Source organism: Gymnoscopelus braueri, assembly GCF_963280865.1.
Source record: "Gymnoscopelus braueri genome assembly, chromosome: 19".
Classification (NCBI taxonomy): Eukaryota; Metazoa; Chordata; class Actinopteri; order Myctophiformes; family Myctophidae; genus Gymnoscopelus; species Gymnoscopelus braueri.
In genome coordinates, this window is record NC_137621.1 from 36,015,903 (window position 1) to 36,041,213 (window position 25,311).

Consider the following 25,311-nt stretch of genomic DNA (forward strand, 5'->3'; position numbering starts at 1 on the left):
GGAGTTAAGATTTCAGAATCTCAACAAAAGTCTAAAAGCTCAACAGGAAAGAGATCAGCTGGGGCATCAAGGCCACTTTGACCTCAGGGCATATCATTGTTTGAGTGGCAGAAAGCCAAAGTGAGGGGCCACGCCAGTGACCATGGCCTTCATGAATTTGAATCCTTGCCCTGGTTGGAGGCTGGAGCCCAACCTCACCACCTGTGTTGCTTGGACAGAAAGTCCAGGATCCAGCCTCACAGCTGTAATCTATAAACGGCATTCTCAGATAGCAGTCCTCCTTCTCCAGGTGGGAGAGGGAGGGCAGTGTGCAGTATTGTGGCCATGGCGTCGTCTGTGGATCTGTTTGGTAAGCGTGTTGGTGGGGGTCCAGGGTGGGTAGTATCCTGCTATTGATCATCTCTTTGACATGCTTCTATTCTCAACCTTCCTTCTCTTGTTTCCGCTTCTTGTTGTTTGTGTTGTTTGTTTCTTCTCTCTGTGTGTGTGTGTGTGTGTGTGTGTGTGTGTGTGTGTGTGTGTGTGTGTGTGTGTGTGTGTGTGTGTGTGTGTGTGTGTGTGTGTGTGTGTGTGTGTGAGTGTGGGGGGGGGCTAAATAAATCCCTAAATATCTTGTCATACATTGTAAATATTTTCTATGGCGTGTTTGTCTGTCTGTACAAAGCTATTCTCGGAAACCACTGGACTGATCAGCACCAGTAGTATGTCTTGTGCAACTGTCAGTAGGCAGTACAGTTTTTGAAATATGTTGTCGTGTATTAGTATTCAAGACTGATGAATATGAAGTTAATATGCTATTGATACATTATGAACACAAATTGTCAAGAAGTTCCATGTTAGAGTGAGACCAAAACAAGGAGGCCAGAGGGTTGTGAGTGGGGGAGAACAGCTTTAGTGATCTAACTAAGGTAAACAGTCTAGCTATCCTGTCTATTGTCTTAGGTGCTAACCTAAAAGACCACACCCAGCCGAGTTCTTTGTTCCTAAAAAGGCATTGTAATTATGCGATCTATTCACACATGTTGCCATCTCTCTCTCTCTCTCTCTACAGCCAGCCAGTAAAGAAATAGACTTAAACTGAATTATTGTAAATTATAACTAGCTCACAGTAAAAGCTTATTCTATAGTAAGTACACAAATGTGAACAAATGTGGTTGGGGAGAAGCCAGTTAGTTGCATGTAGACTTTTCTTCTTGAATCTAGGGAAAACGCCAAGTCCCCTTTTAAATCATCTCTTTCTGTCTAAATCATTCATACAAAGTTGAATACAAATATGTGTGGTCTTATTTTGAAGGTAATAAGGTGTTAAACAAAGATTGCATAATATGAGCTTGTGTAAAGGTACAGTTTTATAGATAAGGGTTAAAGTAAATTGTCACATGTTTAAACCAAGTGAGATGCTAATTCCTTGTGCCGATTGAGAAGGCCTGCCCAAGAAGGTCTATTGTTCTATAAAATCTGTGTTGTGAGTGGTCAGAAGGAGGAATATCTGGTTGCTTATAACATGGTGCTATTGGGAAAAACAGGACTCTCTGTGTTTTTGGGCTACACACAGATGTCGCGTCCAACAGGATAAAATGGATCTATGGACTATGCACTGTACGTCGAATTGACTTGTATGTATGGGATGCTGAGAACTCTGACAATAAAATGGAATTGTTGGAAATGACTACCTCGGACTTTAAAGTATTGTGATTTATTACCGCCCAGAGAAACATGTCTGCTTCCGTCTTCCAAAATGGGCTCAGTTTACCACACAAATTATTGGCGAGACAGCTAGGCCCTTTGCTGCTGGAACACGGGACATTTCTACAAAGTTTTCGTTGAAGGTATGTGTGAATTGTACCTCTAATGTTGAAACTTTGTCCGTGTTTATGGCGGTTGGAAAAAAAAAGACCTTACATGGGCCATTTTGGCTCCGGCGGAAATGGATATTCTCTGAGTGGTTTTAAGTTGCGTGCTTGGGGCCGCTTGGAGCCTGTGGAGTGTATGTTTTCATGCACGCATTGGTGAGACACTAACACGGGAAGCGTAGAATTGTGTGTTTCACCGTTTCCGTGTACCACAAAAAAAATGTTCGATCTCTTCACGGGGGTTCAAGCCGTGTCTGGGTTAAACTGCATTTCGGATAGTATAAATGGACTTTTGATTTGTCGTGGTACATTAAGCGTATAATTTCTTTCTAGGGGTTCAAGCTAGACATCAATTATATGTAGGATCTGATCGGAAAGTGTAAAACGCGCATCTGGTCAAAGAGGGCTCTTGTGATAAAATAGAGCCTTGTAATCTAGACTCTCGCTACTGGTATTTAATCTTGCTAGTTATAATACACGCGAGCGCACCGGATATTTCAGCATGGTTATGGTAAAGAGAAGGTATGTAGGTTGACAGAGTACTGTGGAAAATATTCGGTTCGGTAAGAATGTCTATAAGTATGTAATGTAAGGGCAGCCCACTGATGGCACTTAAAGTTGGTTCCTGGTACTCATTGTGCGTGTTTGCATATGTTGTTTCCAAGCGTCGCGGTGGCTTTTTGCTTGTAGCGTTTGTGACCTGTTTGTTAATGGGTCTCGGGTAGGGCTACGGCTCTCTCTCTCTCTCTTTTTCTCTCTCTCTTTCTCTCTTTCTCTCTCTTTCTCTCTCTCTCTTTTTCTCTCTCTATCTATTGTTAAGTGACTGTGGACTTGAGCTGCTGGTGCACGCAGCAGTTTGAGTCCATTTCCAATTTTTCTACGTGAATGGATTTTGTTGAGTTGAAACAAGGACATTCGGTATACGATACATGTTTTTTACAGGACTTTGTATTGCTTGTTCGTTAGTTTTTTCTCAAAACATTGTTAATAGGTATAATGTTTTGAAGAGGGGAGTGGAGTATGATAAGCTTTTAAAAACTTTGTTTGGACTTAGGGTTCCGTTTGTATTATTGTAAGAGATGGACAGAACTATATGGTTGAAATTTGAGGCTTTAGAGATGTTGGTTGAGAGGAGTGATTCTTTTATCTTGGCCTATTGTGTCGAGTGGAAATTTGTGTAAATATGAAGCTGGATTTGATTTTTGGAAACCTACGAAGGCGAATGGAACGGTTATGTTTTGGTTAGGAGCCAGTTTAGAATGTGGCTGTTTATAGGATTAAAGAAGCGTCTTGCTTCTTGACTTGGTGAACAGGTGAGGAAAGGAGTTTAAATTTAGAGCAGCGTAGGCCTACTGTTTCGTGTTGTTGTTTATTCTAGAGGGGGAAGGTATTTTTTTGCATAGCTCATTCTTTGTTCTTCTGTGTGCGAGCTTTCACTCGGGCCAGACGCGCAATTTGTAGTTTTTGGCCCGGGAATGTAGTTTTTCTACGCGTCTTGACTTCCGCGTTTCTACGTCATATCCGGAGAGACGCAGTTTGGAGTTTTAACTTTTAAAAAACTTAAAAGCTACTTTCTTATGTATATTACATTCGTAATATCTCCTTATCTCAACGCTTGTACGAGATTCCTTTTGTTTTGATGGAATAAGATCTTTGAAGGGAGTAAAGTATTAATTTTTTTATCTTTACATTTAGAATAATTGTACGTTATACCCTGTAGTTGTACAAGGACACACATTCTCTCGTGTGTGGGAAAGGCTTCTTTTAACTGTGTTTAAGCACAAGATGGCGTTTAGTTTTTCACACTGTTTTGTTTATGAAACTTTTTTAGCTTTCTTTCTTTTAATAGGAAGACTTGTCTTTTTAAGAAACTACGGATCAGGTTTCTGTTGTTTTGAAGGTTCTCTGTAATGGTGTTATTTGTCTGTTTTGACACGTGAGTGTGGAGCAGTGCCTTAATTTTCGGTGAGATGTTTTACCGTTGTTTTTCTTTAAATAGTCGTTAAGCGGTCGGGTGGGAACGTTGTGTGTGTATATATGAGTGGATGTAAGAAGGGGTGGAGTGAGGTTGGGATGCTGGGTGTATTGTTTATTGTGAGGAATGAATTGAATTGGCGAAAGTAGCTGTTGATGTTCAAATTAGGGTAGTTAAAGTAATGTGTCTAAATATGTTTAAATGGTCCCTCATTCTGGCTGGTTCCAGAGGAAAGGATTCTGTTGTGTGCCTTTGGAGTCACCATGGCATTCTGTAGTAATATGTTTAAACTTAGTCATGGTTACTTTGTAGGTTGGGCTAAGGTGTTTTACATCTGTGTGGTTCCATTCACAGATGTATTGCATTTTGGCTCACTGGGCTGTGGGAAGAAGTGATTATGCGTCGAATTTAAAACGAATTGTTTGATTGTAACTAAATAGTAAATGCTAGGATAAATTTGATAAAAACGAGTGCCTGCTTAAATACCCACAATGAGATATTTTTCCCATAATATCTGAAAGGTGTTTAAGAGTGGTGCTATAAGTGGCTTTAAAACCCTACTAGAGGTATAAATTAAAATTGTTTATTATGAGTGATTATTTGATGGGGCACAACCATTCGAGACTATTTCTGTCCTTTTAAACTGATGGACATTGCCAACGGGTAGATGAGAGGAATTATCACACCGTTTAGTAACCTATTTAGATCGATATGTTAAAGGAAAGTAGATATTCTTAAATAGATTAAACCCGAATTTGAATGACAATTTATGAACAGTTAACCAGTCTATGTTACTATTTTTAATGACACGAATGTGTAGGATTTGAAGCTGCAAACGTGTAATTATACTCGATTTTTGTGACGTACCACTGGTGGCTAAGAATAAGTTGAAATACGTTTTTTGGTTAAAGTATTGTAAAGAGAAATTAAAAGTTCACCCCACTGGAAGCACGTACCGTCACGTGATCATTACGTGATGACGTGTTGCCTGTAGGAGTGATCTATTTGATAGTGTATTTTACCTCTGAGGGGGCTGAGCTGACATTGTCAGATTGGCTCCCCCTGGCGGTCAAAATATGAAGCCTGTCCATTAATGACAGTTGATTTTCATGATGACAGAGTTGCTTCCTTCTAACAGTTCTTAGTTTTAACGAGGTTACCTTAGTAGTATTTTTTAGGTCTAGTGTGTTAAGAATGCTTGAATTAACATTGTTTGTCTGTTGTGTTAACGATTAATCCTTTATTTCATAGATGGCCTATACAAGTGAGGCTTCATAATTGTCAGTATGGCTTGAGTGTCTTGTACCAGCTTAATAAGGCCAGCTCCTGTCTGGAAGAAGTAATGTATCGACCAGACTTTTAAAATTATTAGACGCTCAGAATGTTTGATTTGTATTTGATTCAGTTTTAGAAGTAACTAGAGGGGCTTAGTGTAGTCCCAGAGTGTCTTAATTCTAGAAAAAGGACCTTTTATTATTGATTTTAACCGTTCATAGATAAGACCAAAAGTTTCTAAAACAGAGTATTTTTAAATTGAGCTTCAAAAAATTCCTATCCTTGGCGATATAGCCTAATACCTTTTGTTTACATTTGCTACAGCTTCTAAACAGAAATCACGATAATACATGTATTACAGCATGTACATAGAGTGTACATGTGTTGACCAAATTCACACCCATTTTCTATATTGTATTGACAATGCTTAAAAGTTTATATGTAATACTGGTTGTAGAATATTGTGTGTTGTGTAGAATGACACATTTTTCATACAATATTAAATTAGTATTAGTTTCCTTTTGAACAAACTGCTCTGAAGTAACCAACATAATGGTATCCATCGTTTGTGTTTTATTTTCAAGGAAGGGAAGTACAGTGTAAAACATACTTTCAGTAGTCAGAATAGTAAGAGGAGAATTTAACATTTTTATGAAAACAGCTGTATGCCTAGAAAATGAAATAGAATGACAAATGTTTGTGACTGAAACGATTTGAACAAATACTAATTAATGTGGCCTGAGGGGAGCATATTTGATCCAAAATAATTGGGAAAAGAAGGAAAGTGGTCGTATTATTTTTCAAAAAAGGGAACGAGGTAACCAAAAAGCTCAAACAAAAAATCCCACACTAAAACTGACAACCGTATGGTGGTCCAGTGATGTCTTGCAAGAATTCCATGTGTCCCAACAAGTTTGATCCAGTAATACAGGAGACCGCAGTCACAGCAGAAGGAAGGTGCGACCGTTTCGATGACGGTATGCTGATACAAGCCTGCTGTATGTGGCACACCAAAGGTTTTCGTCAAACTCCAACTGACGGACACAAGCAGGACAACAGGTTTTGCCAACACACAGGTGCAGCTCGACGGACGTGGTTGATCATCAGGATTGTTTCATGCATAGAAGTCACATCATCTTGCATAATCCTGTCCACGGCCTCTCAACAAACCTTCGGCTCAACGTCTCATATCATGGTGTCCCTGAGGGGGCCCAGCGATTTCGCGAAGGAACCGGTGATCCATTGTAATGGTTCACCGGAGAGGGGAGGAGTCCAGTGGGCATGAGGTAAGCCTGAAGATATCGATTGCAAGAATTCAAAGTTATTACAGAAAAAGACATTTGAAGGACACTTGAAATGTACAGAGACATTACTTTAGGTGTTGGTGAATATTGGAAATACTGGAAAATACCAGAAGAAGCATCACCGTACAAGGAAAGAAAAACAGTAGTCATCTTTTGAACTTGACACAAGGACTTGACACAGCACAGATTATAGTTTGGTGTGGGAGTTTAAAAAAAAAAAGAGCTAAATAATTTGCTTCCATGCCTATTTTGAAACTTGATAACAAAACTCTTTCCCTAAAACTAATGTTAGATTTAGCAAAATATGCTTTCAAGAGTCTACTAAATTGTAACAAAATTATAGAGTATGCAGGTTGCAGATATTGTCAGTTTATTTTGGAAAAATGCTCATTTAAAGAAAATATAGTTCTGTGGTTGTCCTTTAGACTTCACAGTTTTGGAATATTCTCATAATTATCAAATCATGGCAAAACACATTTTGGAACATGCTTAAAAAACGAAAACAAATAGTAAGTTAACCAGGACTCTAAGAGAATCACAGTAAATTAAGAGATTTGTCCTTAAATAAATTACAAACTTTGGAAATAATTACAGGAAAATTTGGAGCAAAATAAGATGCAATTGCAGTGTGCAGTAAAAGATTTAAAATAGGAGATTTATTATTAGGAAAATACAAGAGTCATATATGGAAAAAGGAGAAAGCTGTGGTAAATGAATAACGAAATGGAACGATTGATTGACAAAGTACAACAGGAATTAGAAGAGTAAAATAGGGATGAGGTTAGGAGGTAGGCTCTCCAATCCCTTGTCCCTAACAGGCGACGGTGGGACCGCAAGGTTCCGAGGACACGTTAAAATTATTCTATAGTGCTGGGGAGGTACTGAAGGCCCCCCGTGTCTAATGAAGAATGAGTTTACATTCTACCGTGGTTTCGTCTAGTCGATGTGCCGACTGCCGCTAGTTGTAAGGCAGCACATGGTGCGTGGATGACAGTCCACACCTAACCGGAAGAGAGGACTCGCGGCTCACCGGTTACAGGCAAGGCTGGTGAAAACGGTTAAAGTTTCTATACCCATAGCGATAATGGGATAGGGATCAGACCGTCGGTTTCCTGCTCAGAGTGCCAATCACACTTTGAGTAAGGGATCGCTATCGACTGGGTCACCGGCCGGTCGGGTCGCAAGGCGGTAAATCCAAGAATTGCCAAGAAGGCTATGGTTGTCGCGCCCGGCTCAATGTACAGTCAGGCCATCATAAGCTGAAAGCGAAGGACAGCTAAGTAGGCGAGTGGTGCTCCTGTGATCGGTGTTTTTGAAAAGAAGACACCGGGAAGCAGGAGACTGAGATGTTTGTCCAGGGGAGCCTGGGTAGAGACCTCAGATGGAAAGGGGTCCAGCCTGGGATTGCGCCCTGTTCAGGGAGATCCGAAGGACTTAAGTGAAGGTGGCAAAGATCACTTTAATATTGGAATTTAGTTAGTACAATGTATGAAGGAGCGAATGGACCAGCAGGAGAATGTACTGTCTGAAAGAATCGGATAGCAGTCAAAAATGTGATGATAGGTTCTCTAATTTTAACAGCATGAGTTAAACTGTGCGTCTATGAGTGACTAATCCCTGAATGTATGAGTATTAAAGCAGTTAGGCATCTGTTTAGCTTCTGTGGAGCAGGTATAGGTGGACTTTTGTTTTTGTACTAGGAGAAATAAAGCAGGTGCTGAGATTGGAGCCATCCATCTTGACCAGGATGACAATGCAGAAGGGAACAGCTGACCTGGAACAAACAGAGGTCGCCTGAACTTCTACCTCCAGGGAACCACAGCTACCCTATCTTCACATCTCTCCACCTACCAGTGACCATCACAGACCATGGTCGAGAGGGGAGTCGTGGGGATAAAACCTGCATGAGATTCAGCCGGCCACACCGGAGGAGAGAGTTCCAGACCTGACAGCCGTTTCATCTCCGCGTCATAGATCCAGCAGGAAGTGGCGACCACCAGCTATCTGTCAACTCATCATCACCGGCCCTACAAAAACACCTTGCCAAGGCCAGGGTGCAACACCTCTGTCGTCACAGATCTACAATAGTTTCTGACAAACCAGCAGCGGTTGGAAGTTCCAGGTACCTATAGGAGTTACCCGTGACACATCAAGTTGCATCTGCAAATTGAAAGACATGACACTTTCTTTCGATCATATGAAAAGAGGGGCACCCGTACGGATCAGGTATGGATAAGAGAATCCTGATTGTCAATATCAAGTCAAGTACTGAAATAGCTGTGATTCGGTTCAGAAGCAACACCCTTAGGATGACAATTCTTGTGTGATTCCCAAATTTGGACAGAAAGGATATGGGCGGGTTTTTTGGGCTATGGTGGTGTGCAAATCTGCAGATTGCATATTCCATCATGTCCAGAGAATTCGTACTTATGCCTCATGTCAAATTGTGCAAAATGGACGGTCAAAAGAATGAATTGCGTTCGTTAGAATAGAAAAATAAGAGCAGAGCTGTGTCTCTGTATTTGCGCGTTGTCTACACAATGTAACTGCCAACTTGTAATAATGATGTTTGTATTAACTTGACTTTTTCTTAGGTTTTGTGAAAAGAAGTCCAGCTGAGAGTACAGTGATATTAGTTCTGTGTGTTTGGTGTACAATGTTTGTTGATGAGTCACTTTTATAATTCAACAGTCTTGAGGGGTTACGGATTGACCATTTTAATAGAATAAGTTGTCTTTTGGTTAAAACAGATTCTAGTTGATACCTACACAAGTGACATCAGTCTTGAATATCCTTTTGTGGAGATGTATTAATATATCTCCATGAGGGGAATATGTCGTGTATTAGTATTCAAGACTGATGAATATGAAGTTAATATGCTATTGATACATTATGAACACAAATTGTCAAGAAGTTCCATGTTAGAGTGAGACCAAAACAAGGAGGCCAGAGGGTTGTGAGTGGGGGAGAACAGCTTTAGTGATCTAACTAAGGTAAACAGTCTAGCTATCCTGTCTATTGTCTTAGGTGCTAACCTAAAAGACCACACCCAGCCGAGTTCTTTGTTCCTAAAAAGGCATTGTAATTATGCGATCTATTCACACATGTTGCCATCTCTCTCTCTCTCTCTCTACAGCCAGCCAGTAAAGAAATAGACTTAAACTGAATTATTGTAAATTATAACTAGCTCACAGTAAAAGCTTATTCTATAGTAAGTACACAAATGTGAACAAATGTGGTTGGGGAGAAGCCAGTTAGTTGCATGTAGACTTTTCTTCTTGAATCTAGGGAAAACGCCAAGTCCCCTTTTAAATCATCTCTTTCTGTCTAAATCATTCATACAAAGTTGAATACAAATATGTGTGGTCTTATTTTGAAGGTAATAAGGTGTTAAACAAAGATTGCATAATATGAGCTTGTGTAAAGGTACAGTTTTATAGATAAGGGTTAAAGTAAATTGTCACATGTTTAAACCAAGTGAGATGCTAATTCCTTGTGCCGATTGAGAAGGCCTGCCCAAGAAGGTCTATTGTTCTATAAAATCTGTGTTGTGAGTGGTCAGAAGGAGGAATATCTGGTTGCTTATAACATGGTGCTATTGGGAAAAACAGGACTCTCTGTGTTTTTGGGCTACACACAGATGTCGCGTCCAACAGGATAAAATGGATCTATGGACTATGCACTGTACGTCGAATTGACTTGTATGTATGGGATGCTGAGAACTCTGACAATAAAATGGAATTGTTGGAAATGACTACCTCGGACTTTAAAGTATTGTGATTTATTACCGCCCAGAGAAACATGTCTGCTTCCGTCTTCCAAAATGGGCTCAGTTTACCACAATGTAACTTTTAATTTTACAATTGAAGTCAATGGGGCTCAGATTGGGCTGAAACGTGCCCTTGGGAGATGACTGACATCATCAATATGCCAAAATAAATTGTAAAGGCTATGTGCACACGCCTGTGCATTGTTATTATGGAGTGGCTTTGTAAGGTGCCCAAAAACAGATGCAGAAAGAAAACAAATGGTTCACATAACAGACACTCCAGAATCTGCAGAACTTCGCAGACCTTCTCCATCATCAATATGATGTGAGACAAGACATCCACATGGGTGCCATGTGGATGGGAGGTGACTGATGTCATAATACTGTCGTATTCTAGATGTCATAGACTGGCCATGTGGCCACACTTTCTGCAGTGCTGCACCGAGCGCATGTAGCCTTGGACCAAGACATAGACTGGGTCTGTGACGAGGCTTGAGCGCACGCACCTCTCTAACTGTATTCTGTTCGGCCTTGTTCACTAAAAAGTTAATATAACGTCTCCATTTAGCTGACTCTGTCATCATTTTACAGCTTTGCTCTGTAGGAGGCAAGCCATCTACAGTATGAGTGTGTGTGTGTGTGTGTGTGTGTGTGTGTGTGTGTGTGTGTGTGTGTGTGTGTGTGTGTGTGTGTGTGTGTGTGTGTGTGTGTGTGTGTGTGTGTGTGTGTGTGTGTGTGTGTGTGTGTGTGTGTGTGTGTGTGTAATCTCGCAAACCACTGGACCAATCAGCACCAGATATTTTGTGCACACTGCCAGTGGGCCTAAGAAGTACTCCACACATTCTCTCTCTCCTCTCAGATCTTGTGGAATACCGTACGTGGGGTATCCTGAGCTCCACCTTCACATCTTCTCAGTTATTTATTTAAAAACAGTCAGTTGTTACTCGTTGTGATCAACAAAGCACTGGAAGCTGAGAAGATGTGCGATGGTAGAGGGAATAGGGGTAGGCCTATTCTCTAGCTCTCTCTCTTTCCCTCTCCTCTCAGATCTTCTCGTGGAATATGTGGTGTATTCTGATCTCCTTCTTCCCATCTTCTCAACCATTTCTTCAAAAGCAGCCTGTAGTTGCTCACTCTGACCAACAGAGCCTTGTAAGCGTTGCTCACTCTGACCAACAGAGCCTTGTAAGCGGAGGAGATGAGGCTAAGCAGATCCTGAGCTCCATCTTCCACTCTTCTCAGCCCGTTCTTCAGAAACAGCCAGTAGGTTCCCGCTAGAGCCAGCAAAGCCACAGAAGCTGAAAAGATGAGGCTAAGCAGTATCATGATGCCTATGTTTCCGGGGCTGTGTCCTAGCACCATGGTTGGGTTGTCCCACTTGGCCAGAGCGCTGTCATAGTCCAGATTCAGAATGTGCTGAGGGAGGACACGCACTCCCACGTAAAGCCTCTTCACCCTGCGCAAGGCACGGTTCTGTACGACACATCTGTACGTACCAGCGTCTTCTTCCTTAACAGGGTCCAGTACTATTTTATACAGCAGAGGATTTCGCCAGTGACTAAATAATGTGTCGTCAGAGGTGATTATCCCACGGGCATAACGCCATGACACCCTCCATGTATGTTGCACCTCTGATGCCATGCCTCCCATCACCTCTCCTAAACAGTCGATGACCAGCCTTTGTCCCGTGAACTTGGTGACTGTCCTTAGTCCACACTGCCACGTCTCCAGGCAAGTTACTGTACGCACTCGACAGTCATATTCTTCTAAGGTTCCTTTATCTTTCTGACACAGTGTCTGTGTTTTCAGTCCCAGGCCACATGTGGTGCTACAGGGAGAGCTGTCGGTGATCACCTCTGCTTCTACCTCCTCTTCCACTGTGGAGTCTTTGGATAGCGTTGAGGGCCCCTCGGGTAAAGACTGAGGTTGGGCAAGATGATGGAAGAAGAGGAAGAAGAGGAGGATTGGAAGACAGAATTTAATAAGGCACATGTTTGATGTCACTGGACAGAGACTCCTCTACACACATATCTACAACTTACATAGGCTGACCAGAGCTTTGGTCTGACGTCACAGACAACGCTGAACATGCGTGCCTAACAATGCCGATTTGCATCATTGCCAGGGGTTCTGTGCCGACCTGGAGGATGTCTCTGCTGTTCTCTTTTCCACTGACATAAAACATAAAAGCAGTTTGGTTTCATTAATAGTGGATCAATGTGTAGGTGTGTGCACAATGTAAGATATGTACATTTCTACAGCAGACCAAACCTACTTCACATCCTGGCACTAATGGCTTTGAGACAGGTATTGATGTAATTGATTATGTAATTGATTTAATGGATGCAGTTTGACAAATTGAGCATCTTAGTCACACTACTCGTTAAAAGCTACACTAACTGCCATGGTAATTTGCTAAAATAGACAATGAGTGCATTACAGTTTATCCATTTTTTGTGTGTCCGTTAAATTGAAAACAGTAGTGATGTTTCCCCCTCACCTTCATCCTGTAAGAAAGTAGAACATCCTAGACTGGCCTCCAAGCACTACGATAATGAGTAACTGCACTAAGTACTCTGACAAGGGGTATGTAACGGTGAGATCCCCAATTACCTATCCTTTGCACATCTATTTTGCACATGGATATTGAACTTATATTGACTGATTGATTGATATTTGCACAGCACTTTGATAATTTGCACAGCATAATTGGCACATTTGTATTTTTCACAGTAAAGAAAGGCAGTCATGAATTAAATTGTTTATTGAATACATTTTAACTGAACATTTTCAAGGTTTGTTTCCGATTTGCTGAGATGGCAACTCGGCCAACGAGTTCCACCTGTGGAGAGAATGAGAGATACAGTACAAACAAATGTTTGGTGGTGAATCATGATAGGCAAGTGCAATACATCTGAGTGCAATATATTTGAGTGCAATAGCAGATCAACAAGCGCAACAAGCGTTGTAGATGTCCTATATTTGCTACTTTTGTGTGACACTGTAGTATGATGAAGTAGGGCATTCATTTACGAAAAAACAAAAGGTGATGGAGAATGAGGGTTCTGCCCGACAGCAACAATATGATGCTGTCGTATTGTAACGACGATATGTTGCTGTCGTATTGTAACGACGATATGTTGCTGTCGTAGTATTGTATGTTCTAGATCTAGATCTAGAATAAACCCCTTGACATGGTGGATTCCAGGCTCATTAGCTCAGCTGTGTATAAAAGGCTGCCAGTTGAAAACAGACAGAGCTGTGGGTGGAGAGCTGGACACCACCATGCCAAGGGTGCTGTGAGTTTTTTGTCATTCTTTGTGTTGGTGAACACAGTACTATGCCTCTGTAGTCTGTACTAATTTCCAGCCGCTATAATTGGGCCAGCCTAACAGGGTACAACGAGTATTGCATAACAGGAGGGGCATATGTTTCAAATGGACGTCTGCCTAGTTTCTTGAAATCTCTGACACCTGACAAGACCAAAAGCTGATTGTTCTAAACAGCTCCTCCTTGGTGCAAAGCAGACATGCAATTTGGAGTTGTTCTTCAACTCCAGTAAATAAATCACACTTTTTCAGGGGAGTTGTCGGTAATCTTCACATCCACTTCCAGTTTATTTGTCATGAGCTTAACTTACCGTAATGGGGCTACTCTTCAAAACTGAGGGAGGATATACCTACTAAGCAGAAACAATGTGAGGATATTGTTAGAGCCCCCTGTTTCCTGGAAGTCTGCCAATGTTTTCATATTAGTGTGAAGATAACAGAAATGCGTCCATGAACACTTTATTATCAGAGGGAATTTGGGGTCAAAGGCTCTTTTCTTGTGAAAACGTAAGTGACGGGAGGTGTCAGATTCTTCTAAAAGTAGAAAGACTACTGTGCATGAGTATCCTGGGGTTAATTAATGTGTTGACCACATACCAGCAGCTATGGCCTTGGTTCAATTCCATCCTTGTGTGTTTTACAGGCCCCTCCCATCGGCATCCTGGCTGTCTCTCTTCCCTGTCCTGTCTGGAAAAAGAAAAAATAAGGTCAGAAAGATTGATAACAGTAACTGGTTCAGTTCCCAACAATGGTAGGAGGGAGTAATCCTACCGCTAGTGTTACCATCCGATACCATTGCCAAAGTGCCCTTGAGCAAGACATAGAACCTCATTGCGTGTACGCTTACTGCACTTTACACACTCATATACAGTACTCACCTCACTAACTTCACACCTCGTACTAAGGACCGCACTGGAAACAAGCTGTCAGCTTTTTTGTGTTTATCCTTTTGTGGCGGGCCATACACATGTGTTGTTGTTGCATACGCTTATATGTTTTACATGAGCAATAAAGATGTCAATCAATCAATCAATCAATCAATCAATCAATCAATCAATCAATCAATAAAAAAAAACATTCTGGTCCAAGAGATGTGTTCTTATCTCTTATAAAAGGCCCTTGTGCTGGGGCAACATGCTGTATGTGTGTGCCTGGCATACATTTGTTTATTACTGTGGTGGTCTCTCATTTCGTGCACCATATGATGCGATTTCATCTTTACGGGTCTGTTTGAACCACGCCAGTTTGATAGTTACTATTTTGATTGTAGTTACTACAATCAAATCAAATAGATCTTTGTGGATCAGTCTGCAATTTGTAACTGGTCCTAGAAAAGTAATCTAAGCTCAACACCAGAAATGTCTTGTTTCTATGTCTTGTTTATTATTGTATATTATTGTCATCCTCCTATAATTTTAGAAACCTCTGTCTGTAGTGCGTGGTGAGGCCAAAAACTGCCCGATTCTCCTCAGTGGCTGGAGCAATTGATCTGAATTTGCACACAGCCATTGACCATTACCATGTGCACCTAACAGCGAAGCCCGTTTTTGGATTTCACCAAATCTCAGCTGTTTATTAGCGTTTTTGTGTAAAAGAATGTCGCCATGGTTACGGGGCTGCCCAGCAATGGGACGAACTGCCTCCCGGGTTGCCAGATCATGTGCGCATATCCCCCCACGGATGCATCGACCGGGTATGGACTAGTGTCTCTAAATGTATTGATGAACTGAATACACAGGACCGCAATGGAAACAATTAGCCCCTTGGGCTTTTTGTGTTATCCTTTTAACAATCATTGTAAAATCTGTACTATTTGCAAACTGTTAATAAAGTATTCAATCAATCAATCAATCAATCAGTCAAATACATTTTCACTTTGAAAGTGAAATTCAGACTGTCTCTGAGGAGAATGGGGTAAGATGACCCACCCCTGTAGCTAGAAAACTGTGCTGTCATGTGACCTTAAATCTAGTAAACATCCATCATTTACTGTACACCTGGCTGTGAAGTTGGGAAGCACATGGGGAAGGTAGAAAGCATTATTTTACAAAAATGTTTTTTTGCTGGTCAAAGTAATATTTGTACACGTCAGGCATAATGACTGTTATATCAAAGAAAATTTACATAGGTCTAAATAATATATATCATACATGTTTGTGATTTGCCAATGTATAAAACCATGTGAATAATTTAGCAAATAAATTGCTTGAAGTATTATTCTAGACTATTTTGTCTAAAATGGTGGCTGTTATGTGGGGTATATGTGTGAAGGCGCTTCGTTTGGCCTTCTTTTCATAGACCTTGTTGCTTGTAGGGCTCGTTTAGTTTGGCCTTGTTTTCATAGACCTTGCTGCTTGTTTCTTGCGCGAAACCTGGCAACGTTATCTCCCATTGTTTGACACATAAACGCTAAGAAGAAGCTGAGATTTGATGAAATTGAAAAACGGGCTTCGCAGTTAAGTTCAGATGGTAATGGTCAATGGCTGAGGAGAACCGGGCAGCTTCACCATGAGACGACTACAGACGCGACTACTACAGAGGTTAGTCAAATTATAGGAGGATAGGAGGATATTAATCACTATTCATATGTTCAATTTGCAAATAAAGTAAGGTTTTGAATAACAAACTTTATTTAATTGGTTTTATATTGTTTGAATAACCGTTAAGAACAGAAATAAGACTATTTGCAAAATGGATATGTGTTATTAAATTAGTGTGACATTATTTGTTTGAATTTAAACCTGAAAAATTTAAATATGATGTGGGTCAACTTACTCCTTGACCTGGATCAACTTACCCCTAACCTGGGGCAATTTGAGCCACAGCATCACTTTTTTTTTTAGAAGTCATATTTTTATGGCCCGTTGTCATAGATACCCATAATTTCAATTAATAGAAGACATCCTGAAATAAGGGTAGATGTTTATATTTTTACTGCTACCTCATTTTGCCTTGCTTCCAGGACAACTTAAAGGACGACTTCACCGATTTTCAACCTATCTTCATATAATTGGTCCTCACTAATACTCATGATAAAATGATAAAAAAGATTCCTACTTGGTCTGTGTCTCATAGGAGGGCTGTGGACAGTCCAGAAACCCGTCTACCAGTGACATCATCGTTAGGCATGATTTTTTTTTCCAACAAGATTTCACATTTTTTATTTAGATTTTTATTAACACGAGAACAATGGCTTCTTTTATTGCATTGCAACTTTTCAGGAATAGAAAGCCTGCAGTTTCTATTAGCTTGGATTCCCCCATTGATGATGTCACTGGTAGACGGGACTCTGAACTGTCCACAGCCCTCCTCTGAGACACAGACCGAGTAGAAAAGAATTGTACCATTTTATCATGAGTATTAGTGAGGACCAATTATATGAAGATAGGTTGAAAATCGGTGAAGTCGTCCTTTAAGAGAAAAGTGTCTCAGCTTGTCCCATTCTCCCCTATATGGGGTAAGATGAGACACTTTTCACATATTATGTGGAAATTAAGTATGTATCTATTAATATTGTTTGTATGTGAGCAAATAAATAATGAAAGTGTAGCTACAGTAATGAGCAAATAAAATGACAGTGTATAGCTACAGTAATGTGTAAAAAGTTACAGTGGGATTAGTTAGCTAAGAAAGAAATGCAAACTGTGAAATGTGAACAATGAACTCCACTAACCCTTTTAAAATATGTTCTTCTGTCTCCATCCTGTGTGATTTCTTGGTATTACATTGGATGTAAGGCATGAAAGGCTAGTTTATTTGTATAGCACCTTTTAATTATGCAATTCTATGTGCTTTACATAAAACATTAAGCAAAAGAAACACATTATAAAATGACATTAGAATACAATAAAAACAATAAGTTAAAAAAAAACACATTAAAAACAAAGAATTCAAATTATCATTCTAAATATTGCTTATGGTAAATTGCAACAAAGAAAAGAAGAAAAGCAATAATAATAATCATAAAAACAACTAAAGTTAAACAGCTCTATAGTCCCATCGTAATCATTGCTATAGACTAGTGTTTTTGTTCAGTCTCTCCATCTCTTCTTCAGTAAACATACATTTTCAGGTTGGGATACCAATTTCATCCAATCAGAACTCATACAGGATACAGGATAAACACGTGAAATTGGAAGTGATGAAACAAATAAACGAGCAGACAAAATTAGCACTGCAACACAAACTGATAAATGTTTGTGGGGTTCTCTCTCCTGATTGGCAGAAAAAAAGAAAAAAAAATGCTAGCATGAACATTTAATGTACAGTGTTTCATTCATATGTGTTGAGCTTGAGCTTGAGTAGTTCATCTGTTCTGATTCAGTTCATCTGTCATATTTACTATTGTCCTTAATGTCCTTGGCAGGAAAAAAAAATGTTAAAAAAGTGTGTTGTGTGGGTGGAGATGCTCTCTGGCCTGTAGTGTCTCAGGTTGGGTCCTGAGTCCCTCCACATGAACAGAGGGTGAGCAGGATGATGTAGATCCTTAAGGATGCTCTGTGCTCCTTAAATAAACACTTAAGTGTTCCAAAAATAAACAAAACAGCCGGGCGATTCTGTCAGGCATGTGACTGTGTCGTTTGATAAGGTCTGTGTTTGGACGTATGTGAATGGAACCAAATGGACCTTTGGTTCCATTTGGTTCCATTTGTACCCTCTGTTGTGAACCCTCTGCTACACAGAGCAACAGAGCAGCCATTGGAACCTGGCAGTAGGTCTAGTTTGATCATCAGGCAGGCAGGTGTGGATGGTGTCACTGATCCATCTGCGGGACAACCCTCCTCTCCATCTCAACAGCTCAGTTAGGAGCTCCACATCTGCCCTATAAGTGAGATCAGACAGGATCTCATTTCATGTCAAGGAAGGACCCCCACATTAATATTGTTGCTGTCGGGGAGAAACCACTTATCTCCATATTCTAACTTAAATGTTTTCAATATCTTTTGAAAATAGCAGATCTACAAGGTCATAACGTGTGACAACTGTCTAAATAGAAAGGAAATATCTCTGCCTAAAGGCTGATCTAAGCACAAGTGCTTCTCTCTGTGCATATAGATGGGTTTCCTGTTTGTAAACATGAGAGGATGATGCGCGCGCAGTGGCGGGATGAGCCTGTAGAGGGCGCTATTACCCGCAGCAGCTCTGGCCATTGTACATTCAGAAAATAAATGGTCTTTCACCAGGTTTAATGAAAGTAGATTAAATGATGCAGTTTGTAATATCTTCTTTACTCAATAAAAATGATTTGTCGGAAGTTGGATCTGTTTGTATATAATAGCAGCATTATGCCTATTATGCCTATAATAGCAGCATTATGCCTATCTAAATCCCGAAAATAACAATAGAGTGAATGGCGCTTCCGGTTCGTTCTCCCCCGCGCATGCGCAGATTGCGCACTCTGCTCTGTGATGACGTCGCGCGGAAACCCATCTATAGCATTGTCCCCTGTTTGCTCAAGACCACACCTTATTTTAAGACCACTAAATCGTGCACTAAATCGCAAGATAATTAGGTATTTAGACAAATGTGAGCGCTGGGCATAAAAATGACAACTGCGTTGGTAGCAAAATAGTAATGGGGGCCGGGCCCTATGTGTCACCCAATACATATATTATCAGTTAGTGATTATTTGGGGAAAATCTGACACAAGGTTTGTGGTTAGTGTCAATACAGTGACTTACTTCGTTTGGTGGCTCTCAGACAGTATCTCAGCAACCGTGAGAGAGAGTGTGTTTTTGTCCTTGGAGTCCAGTAGCTCTTTGACCTTCAACAGAGTCAAGTTCCACTGTCCCACATCAGGGTTCTAACACAAACACAACAGGGAGGTCAGATCATCGTAGCTGAAAGGAATAGGAGTCTGAAAAGATATCACAGTTTAAGATAAGATAAGATAAGGTAGCACTGTTATAATGCTTATAGAGCACCGAAGTCTGACATCACTGCCGCTAGAGGCCGCTATTCCCCTGGGTCACAGAGTAATTTGTTCTATTGAAATTCCCATAGAGAAATCTTAGATTGCGTCATATAAGAACTGTGTTACAAGAATAAACAAATCGGCCGGGCCATTTTACTCATAATGGACATGAAGCATCAGCTGACGGTGAAAATGTACTAATTTATCCAAAGAGTACGAAAATATACATGTTTTTATCCAAACACAGACGTTATCAAACGAATCGCTTGGATGATTTGTTTATTTTTGTGACACAGTTCTTAAATGACACGATCTCTATGGGGATTTTCAATAGAAAAAAATACTTCCGTGACCCAGGGGTGACGTCAGGACTTACGTACTCTATTGTTGCAATGTGGAAATGTGATCATCGTAGCGTAAAATAAAAGATATACAGGCTGGGGAGTTGGGGACATCACACAAACATGGGCCGTGTGTGTGCGTGCGTGTGTGCGTTGCGTGCGTGTGTGCGTGTTACCAGGTCTGAGAAGGTGGAGTGAAGTAGCACAGCGTCCTGGTTGACTCTTATACCAACATCATTATTCCAGGTCTTCTCCAACTTCCTCTGGTTACTTTGGACCAGGTGTCTAAGATACACATGACAGATATTCTGGTACGTTTCATCCACTATCCTCTGAGAGAGAGAGAGAGAGAGAGAGGAGAGAGAGAGAGAGAGAGAGAGAGAGATGAGAGAGAGGAGAGAGAGAGAGAGAGAGAGGAGAGAGAGAGAGAGAGAGAGAGAGAGAGAGAGAGAGAGAGAGAGAGAGAGAGAGAGAGAGAGAGAGAGATAAATACTGTATTTACTATAATGGATTTTTTTGTTTAAATCTAAAGTGAGATTAGCCATAATTTTACCATCTCAATAGTGTTTAAAATGTAGTAGTATGTACCTTATACAGATCTAGAATATTAGGAACCTTGTTGAACAGTTGTTTCATTGTATCGATCAGGATTAATATTAGTTTTTCATCTCTCTTGAAATATGTCTTCAGGAAATTCTGGGCAAAAAAAGAGAGAGAGATTTTAAACACAAAAAAAGCAATGTTGCATACCTTATTCGTCCCGGTTATAGTAACCATCACAAAAGTCTCCATTCATCTATTCACCCTAAAATGGAGTATTGCATTATTACTGCAATCAACTCTCTTTTGATGTTACATGACACAGTTTAACCACGCAAACATTTGGTCGAATGAAAATAGCTGATCTACAAACTCAGAACGTGTCGCATTACAACCTGTTGTGGTGAGCTTGTCCATTTGCTATTTTCGCTATTTTCGAAAAACCTGAAAACCTTGAAATGTTTTTAATTGTGAGTTGGCTGGCCGCTGTTAAACGCAGGTTGTGCGCGGCCACAGTTTTTTGCAGCCAGCGGATTCAAAAAAACGCTGTGACGCACCTGTCACTCACATTCAAGACCGTCCCCGTAGCCCGCACCGCCTGCTGCCTTGAGCACCATGGTGCTTCCTGAATCTTGGGACGGTCCGCCTTCAACTCACCCGATTGGACGGAGGGAGAAAATCGGCTCCTGCCTCCAGCAGTTTTATGCTTAGTCGCAGATAAACGCAAGGTCTGCGCGACAAGCGGAAAAATCTGCTCTTGCGTGAATCCACGCATTTACATTGACAATGCATTGGCAGATTCTGCCCCAGAGGTAAAATAAAAGTGCGGTGGGAGCGCGCCCTTAAGAGTTGGCTGGCCGCTGTTAAACGCAGGTTGTGCGGCCAGTTTTTTGCAGCCAGCGGATTCTAAAAAACGGGAGTGTCTGCCTGTCACTCACTTTCAGGAGCCTCCCCGTAGCCCGCACCGCCTACTGCCTTGAGCACCATGTTGCTTCCTGAGTCTTGAGACGGTCCGCCTTCCACTCACCCGATTGGACAGAGGGGGAAAATCAGCGCCTGCCTCCAGCAGTTTTATGCTTAGTCGCGGAGAGCAGATAAACGCAAGGTCTGCGCGACTAGCGGAAAAATCTGCTCTTGCGTGAATCAACGCATTTGCATTTACAATGCATTGGCAGATTCTGCAAACAGCGGCCAGCCAACTCTTGGTGGGAGCGCGCCCTAAGTTGACATTTTGAAAACTTTTGAAAACTTTTGCATGCATGACATGCCATGCAAAATAGGGATGCCAGGTTGAAAGTGGTTAAAACTAAATTTGAATAGCTCTCAAATAATTGTAACTCAAACAATGGCACCTGGAGACTGAATTTAAATATATATATATATATATATATATATATATATATATATATATATATATATATACACTGTATAGCAGCAAACGTTCAGTTGGCATGTACTGTAATCAAAGAATGGGCCTACACCTGTGAGAGAATACATCTTTGAACAATACAAACAGCTTAGCTACCTCTGCTGTGCCACCAAGTGTTTCCATCAGAACCTTTGAAGAAAAGGTCTCCATGTCCTCAAGCACTGACAGCGTTTCCTCATAGGGATAATGTTGAACACCTTTGCCATGATCTTGGACATACAACCTGAAATAAAGTTACATTTCAAAATCATCACAGCTCTTTTCCCCTCATGTCATTATTATTGCTGTTGTTGTTGTTATTAGTTGAAGTAGAGTTCATCACTTTAACCTTATATACTTTGTTTACCCTCAGGGAGCTATACTAGCCCCCCTCCCTTTTCCCCTCAAAAACAAATCTCTTTTCACCATGCATTGTCACAGTTGATGATTTAATTAGCATGATTTGGTTAAAGTACTCACTTGAGTTCCTTGCAGGTTTTCAAGGTCTTGATGAGGTGCATTGCACCTGTCAGGCTCATCTTGGTTTGTTTTTCCAGGTTCTTTGTCTCAGCAATGATGTACCTACATGATGAGTGTACATTTGTAGTCAGATAACCGCTAACTGCTATCTTTTCTATATTTGTATTCGTTTTTATTTCTTGAATGTTTCTTTATCCTTTTCTGTTTGAACTACCAAGAGCAATCTACCACGTCAGATTTGACCGATAAAATTGTTCTGAATCTAACAGAGCAGTGGTTCTCAAACATGTTTATATCGCGGACCCCCAAATTGATATGTCGTGGACCCTAAGATATTTGTCAAGAATTTCTTCATAATTTTTCTAAAAAAGCTGATCGACAATGTATGATTATGTATGAACTGCTGTTACTCTGTCATGCATAAAATAACGCCCAGAGGAGGGAGGGGTGGATTGGAAGGGAGTTTCCCTCTTCTTCCCTCCTATACAGTACTGACTGTGTAGCATGCTTTCGGTTTCGTGTGCTGTCATTAGAGTACTTTGGCCAATGTTGCCCATGGGGGGGGGGGGGGGGGGTAGGCAGTTGCCCTGCACATGCGTGAGCGTGTGCAGCGATCCCTGACTTTTGATCAAAAATAGTCATTCATGCAGACAAAAACAGGTACTTTTGTGTAGGAAGTAACTCCTCCCAAAGAGTTCACAAAAGCACCTGTAACACAATCAGGTGCAGGAGTTCCTACACAAAAGCAGATGACATGGTGCTAGGATGAATCATTTATTTTTAATTCAATCTCCATGTGACATTGTTTGAGTATTTTAGTTTGGGTTTAAGAATCAGTTTGGGAATTAAACCACTAAAATGTATAATGGACTCTCACCTCTTGACAAACTTGTGCAGCTCTTGGAAACAGACTGTCTTGACCTTGCCCATTAGAGTTGGACTGATTTCCTCTGCTCGTTTGAGGTTTGCATTAGTGCACTACAGAGAGGATGTGGCAAGTTGAAGGATTAGTTGGTTTTGTGATTTAAAGCTCTTGAGCTAACAACTGGACAGAACATTCAGTGGCAGTTAATCATTCTGTTCATCTTCAATATCAATATAGTATAAAGATATTCACTGAATTTGTACTGCTACAAAAAACGCAGGTTATTCCTTATGACACAATAACATTAACAATGACATTAATATTTATCACCACAAATCTGTCTGATCTGATCTGATGTACAAGACTGTAGTATTGCATCAAAATAATCAGAAAGAATATTAAATACCTGAATTACATCCAGATATAGTTTGACGAAGGCTTCATCATCTGCAGAGAGATCCGTGTTTCTGTCAGCATCCTCATCCTGAAGGATTCTCTCTAGTGACCTGCACATATCCCTCTATGGACAACAAACAAAGTGACTCATACAATGGTTTATAAACTGTATAAACAGAAGTTGTTACTTTTTTCTTCAAGCTATCAGATGCTTTAAGCATAGAGTATAGTTTAATTTACATTCAAGATTTGTGTATGTTCACTCCGAGTCAGACAAGATCCTAAGCTATAGCCACTGTACCTGCAAATTGCCCAGGAGTTTGTCCTGTGCCTGTAGTGTCCAGTCTGTCAGCAGGAGTAGGTCCAAGTATTTTCTCAGATCCAGGACCTGGATGCCAGTGTGTCCCAGAAAATCATCACTGAGACAAAGAAAACATCACAATATCACACCATGCTGCCTCTGCTTCTGTTCAGATAAAATACAACTTGGCAGTGAGAAGAGAAAGAGATAAAGAGTAAATTAAGATTGTATGCATTTCTATGTGTGTGTCACAAAACCAGAGCGACAACAAGAGCCATATACCTCAGGTATGTATGTAACACCCAGTCGAGAAGTGTGAACCCCTCCTTTGTCGAGGTGACGTGACTCAGTAGGCTGTGGAGGTGGTCAAATGTATGGCGGTGGTAGCAGTCAATCAGGCACCCTAGTAACTTATTATTCTGTGTGAACTGGGGAGCCAACTTCTGAAGCTCATTAATGATGGTCTCCTGCACAATTGATAGGTGCTTTTCCAATGTCATGTCACCCCCTGTTGGCAGCCTGGGGTAGTGCTTGTTTAATGACTCTTGCATGTGGCAAATTAGTTTTTTTTTAACTGAATTGTTATTGTTGTCGAACACAAGCTGCATTTCAGAGCAGTGAGGATCCTCTGTATCAGGAGGAGTGTTTGAGGCCTTCTTCGTATCAGTATTCCCTGTGTGGTCTTGTCCTGTGGTCAAATAACATGAATGGTGTTAGTTTTCAATACAATACAAGCAACATATGAAATATATTAAATGCATATTTATAACTTGCAAATGTAGAACATTTGTCAGATGTATGCGTTTTGCTGTTCATTGATTTGCGGATGTGATGTCCAAATGTGTTCAAGATATTGAACCTTATACAAACTACCCAATCCTTTACAATTTAGACTATAGACCCCATCTTCCCCATAAAGTCCATGTTTGATGCAGTAGGTAGACTTTCAGTAGACTGAAACGTTTATGAATCAACACTATTTTCAAGAATATTGCTTATTTCAGCTTATTTCCAACTATGAAAAAGCACATTTGCACTGACAGTAATGTTTGTGCATATAGTTTACAAGCACACCATAATAACAAACCAAAGATCTTACCATCTACCATGTTGTCATCTAAAATGGGTTTGCTTTCCTCTGTCCTCTGTCTCTTTCTCTTAAAAGGCCACATGGTTTCTCTCTTCATGGTTGAACACATCTGTTGCTTGCAGCAGGTATCTTGTTCTGAGAGCAGTGCATCAGCAGTATGATGTATGAACTGTTACTCTGTCAAGCATAAAACCCCCAAAGGAGGGAGGGGTGGATTGGAAGGGAGTTTCCCACTTCTTCCCTCCTATACTGTAATGGGACTACTCTGGGACTGCTGCTTTCGGTTTCGTGGGCTGTCGTGTCATTGGGGTACTTTTTAAAGCTATGAAAAATTTTTTTTTCCATTTGTTGTTGCCCACAAAGTATAATTACTCTCAATCAAAGAAACCGATGTGTGTGTGTGCATGTAAAGAGCACCTCTGAACGCATGAAATGGAATTAGTGGAATTACACTTCTAGAAGTTTCACATT

General features: G+C 40.7%; 2 protein-coding genes across 2 annotated transcripts; both read right to left on the minus strand.

The window, feature by feature from the left end:
• Nucleotides 1-11,193: 11,193 nt before the first annotated feature.
• On the minus strand, nucleotides 11,194-12,168 carry tmem81 (transmembrane protein 81; the record flags this gene model as incomplete). The annotated part of the gene is made up of 1 exon (XM_080414286.1): nucleotides 11,194-12,168. The coding sequence occupies one exon, from the start codon at nucleotides 12,166-12,168 to the stop codon at nucleotides 11,194-11,196; it is 975 nt and encodes a 324-aa protein (XP_080270412.1).
• Nucleotides 12,169-17,442: 5,274 nt separating this feature from the next.
• Nucleotides 17,443-24,957, minus strand: LOC308074310 (exocyst complex component 3). The gene is made up of 11 exons (XM_080413711.1): nucleotides 24,850-24,957; nucleotides 24,033-24,438; nucleotides 23,751-23,868; nucleotides 23,460-23,573; nucleotides 23,066-23,166; nucleotides 22,189-22,290; nucleotides 21,826-21,952; nucleotides 20,349-20,456; nucleotides 19,937-20,092; nucleotides 19,187-19,308; nucleotides 17,443-18,327 (listed from the first exon to the last, which is right to left on the minus strand). The coding sequence occupies exons 1-11, from the start codon at nucleotides 24,947-24,949 to the stop codon at nucleotides 18,180-18,182; spliced, it is 1,602 nt and encodes a 533-aa protein (XP_080269837.1). The 5' UTR covers nucleotides 24,950-24,957; the 3' UTR covers nucleotides 17,443-18,179.
• Between the last annotated feature and the right edge of the window lie 354 nt (nucleotides 24,958-25,311).

Excerpts from the sequence above, each read along its gene's own strand:
- LOC308074310 (XM_080413711.1), bottom strand. The coding sequence starts at position 24,949 with ATGTGTTCAACCATGAAGAGAGAAACCATGTGGCCTTTTAAGAGAAAG. Across the intron at positions 23,869-24,032 it reads GTGTTACATACATACCTGAG|TGATGATTTTCTGGGACACA; the intron begins GTATATGGCTCT and ends TCTTTGTCTCAG. Across the intron at positions 19,309-19,936 it reads ACTCCACCTTCTCAGACCTG|AACCCTGATGTGGGACAGTG; the intron begins GTAACACGCACA and ends TGTTTGTGTTAG.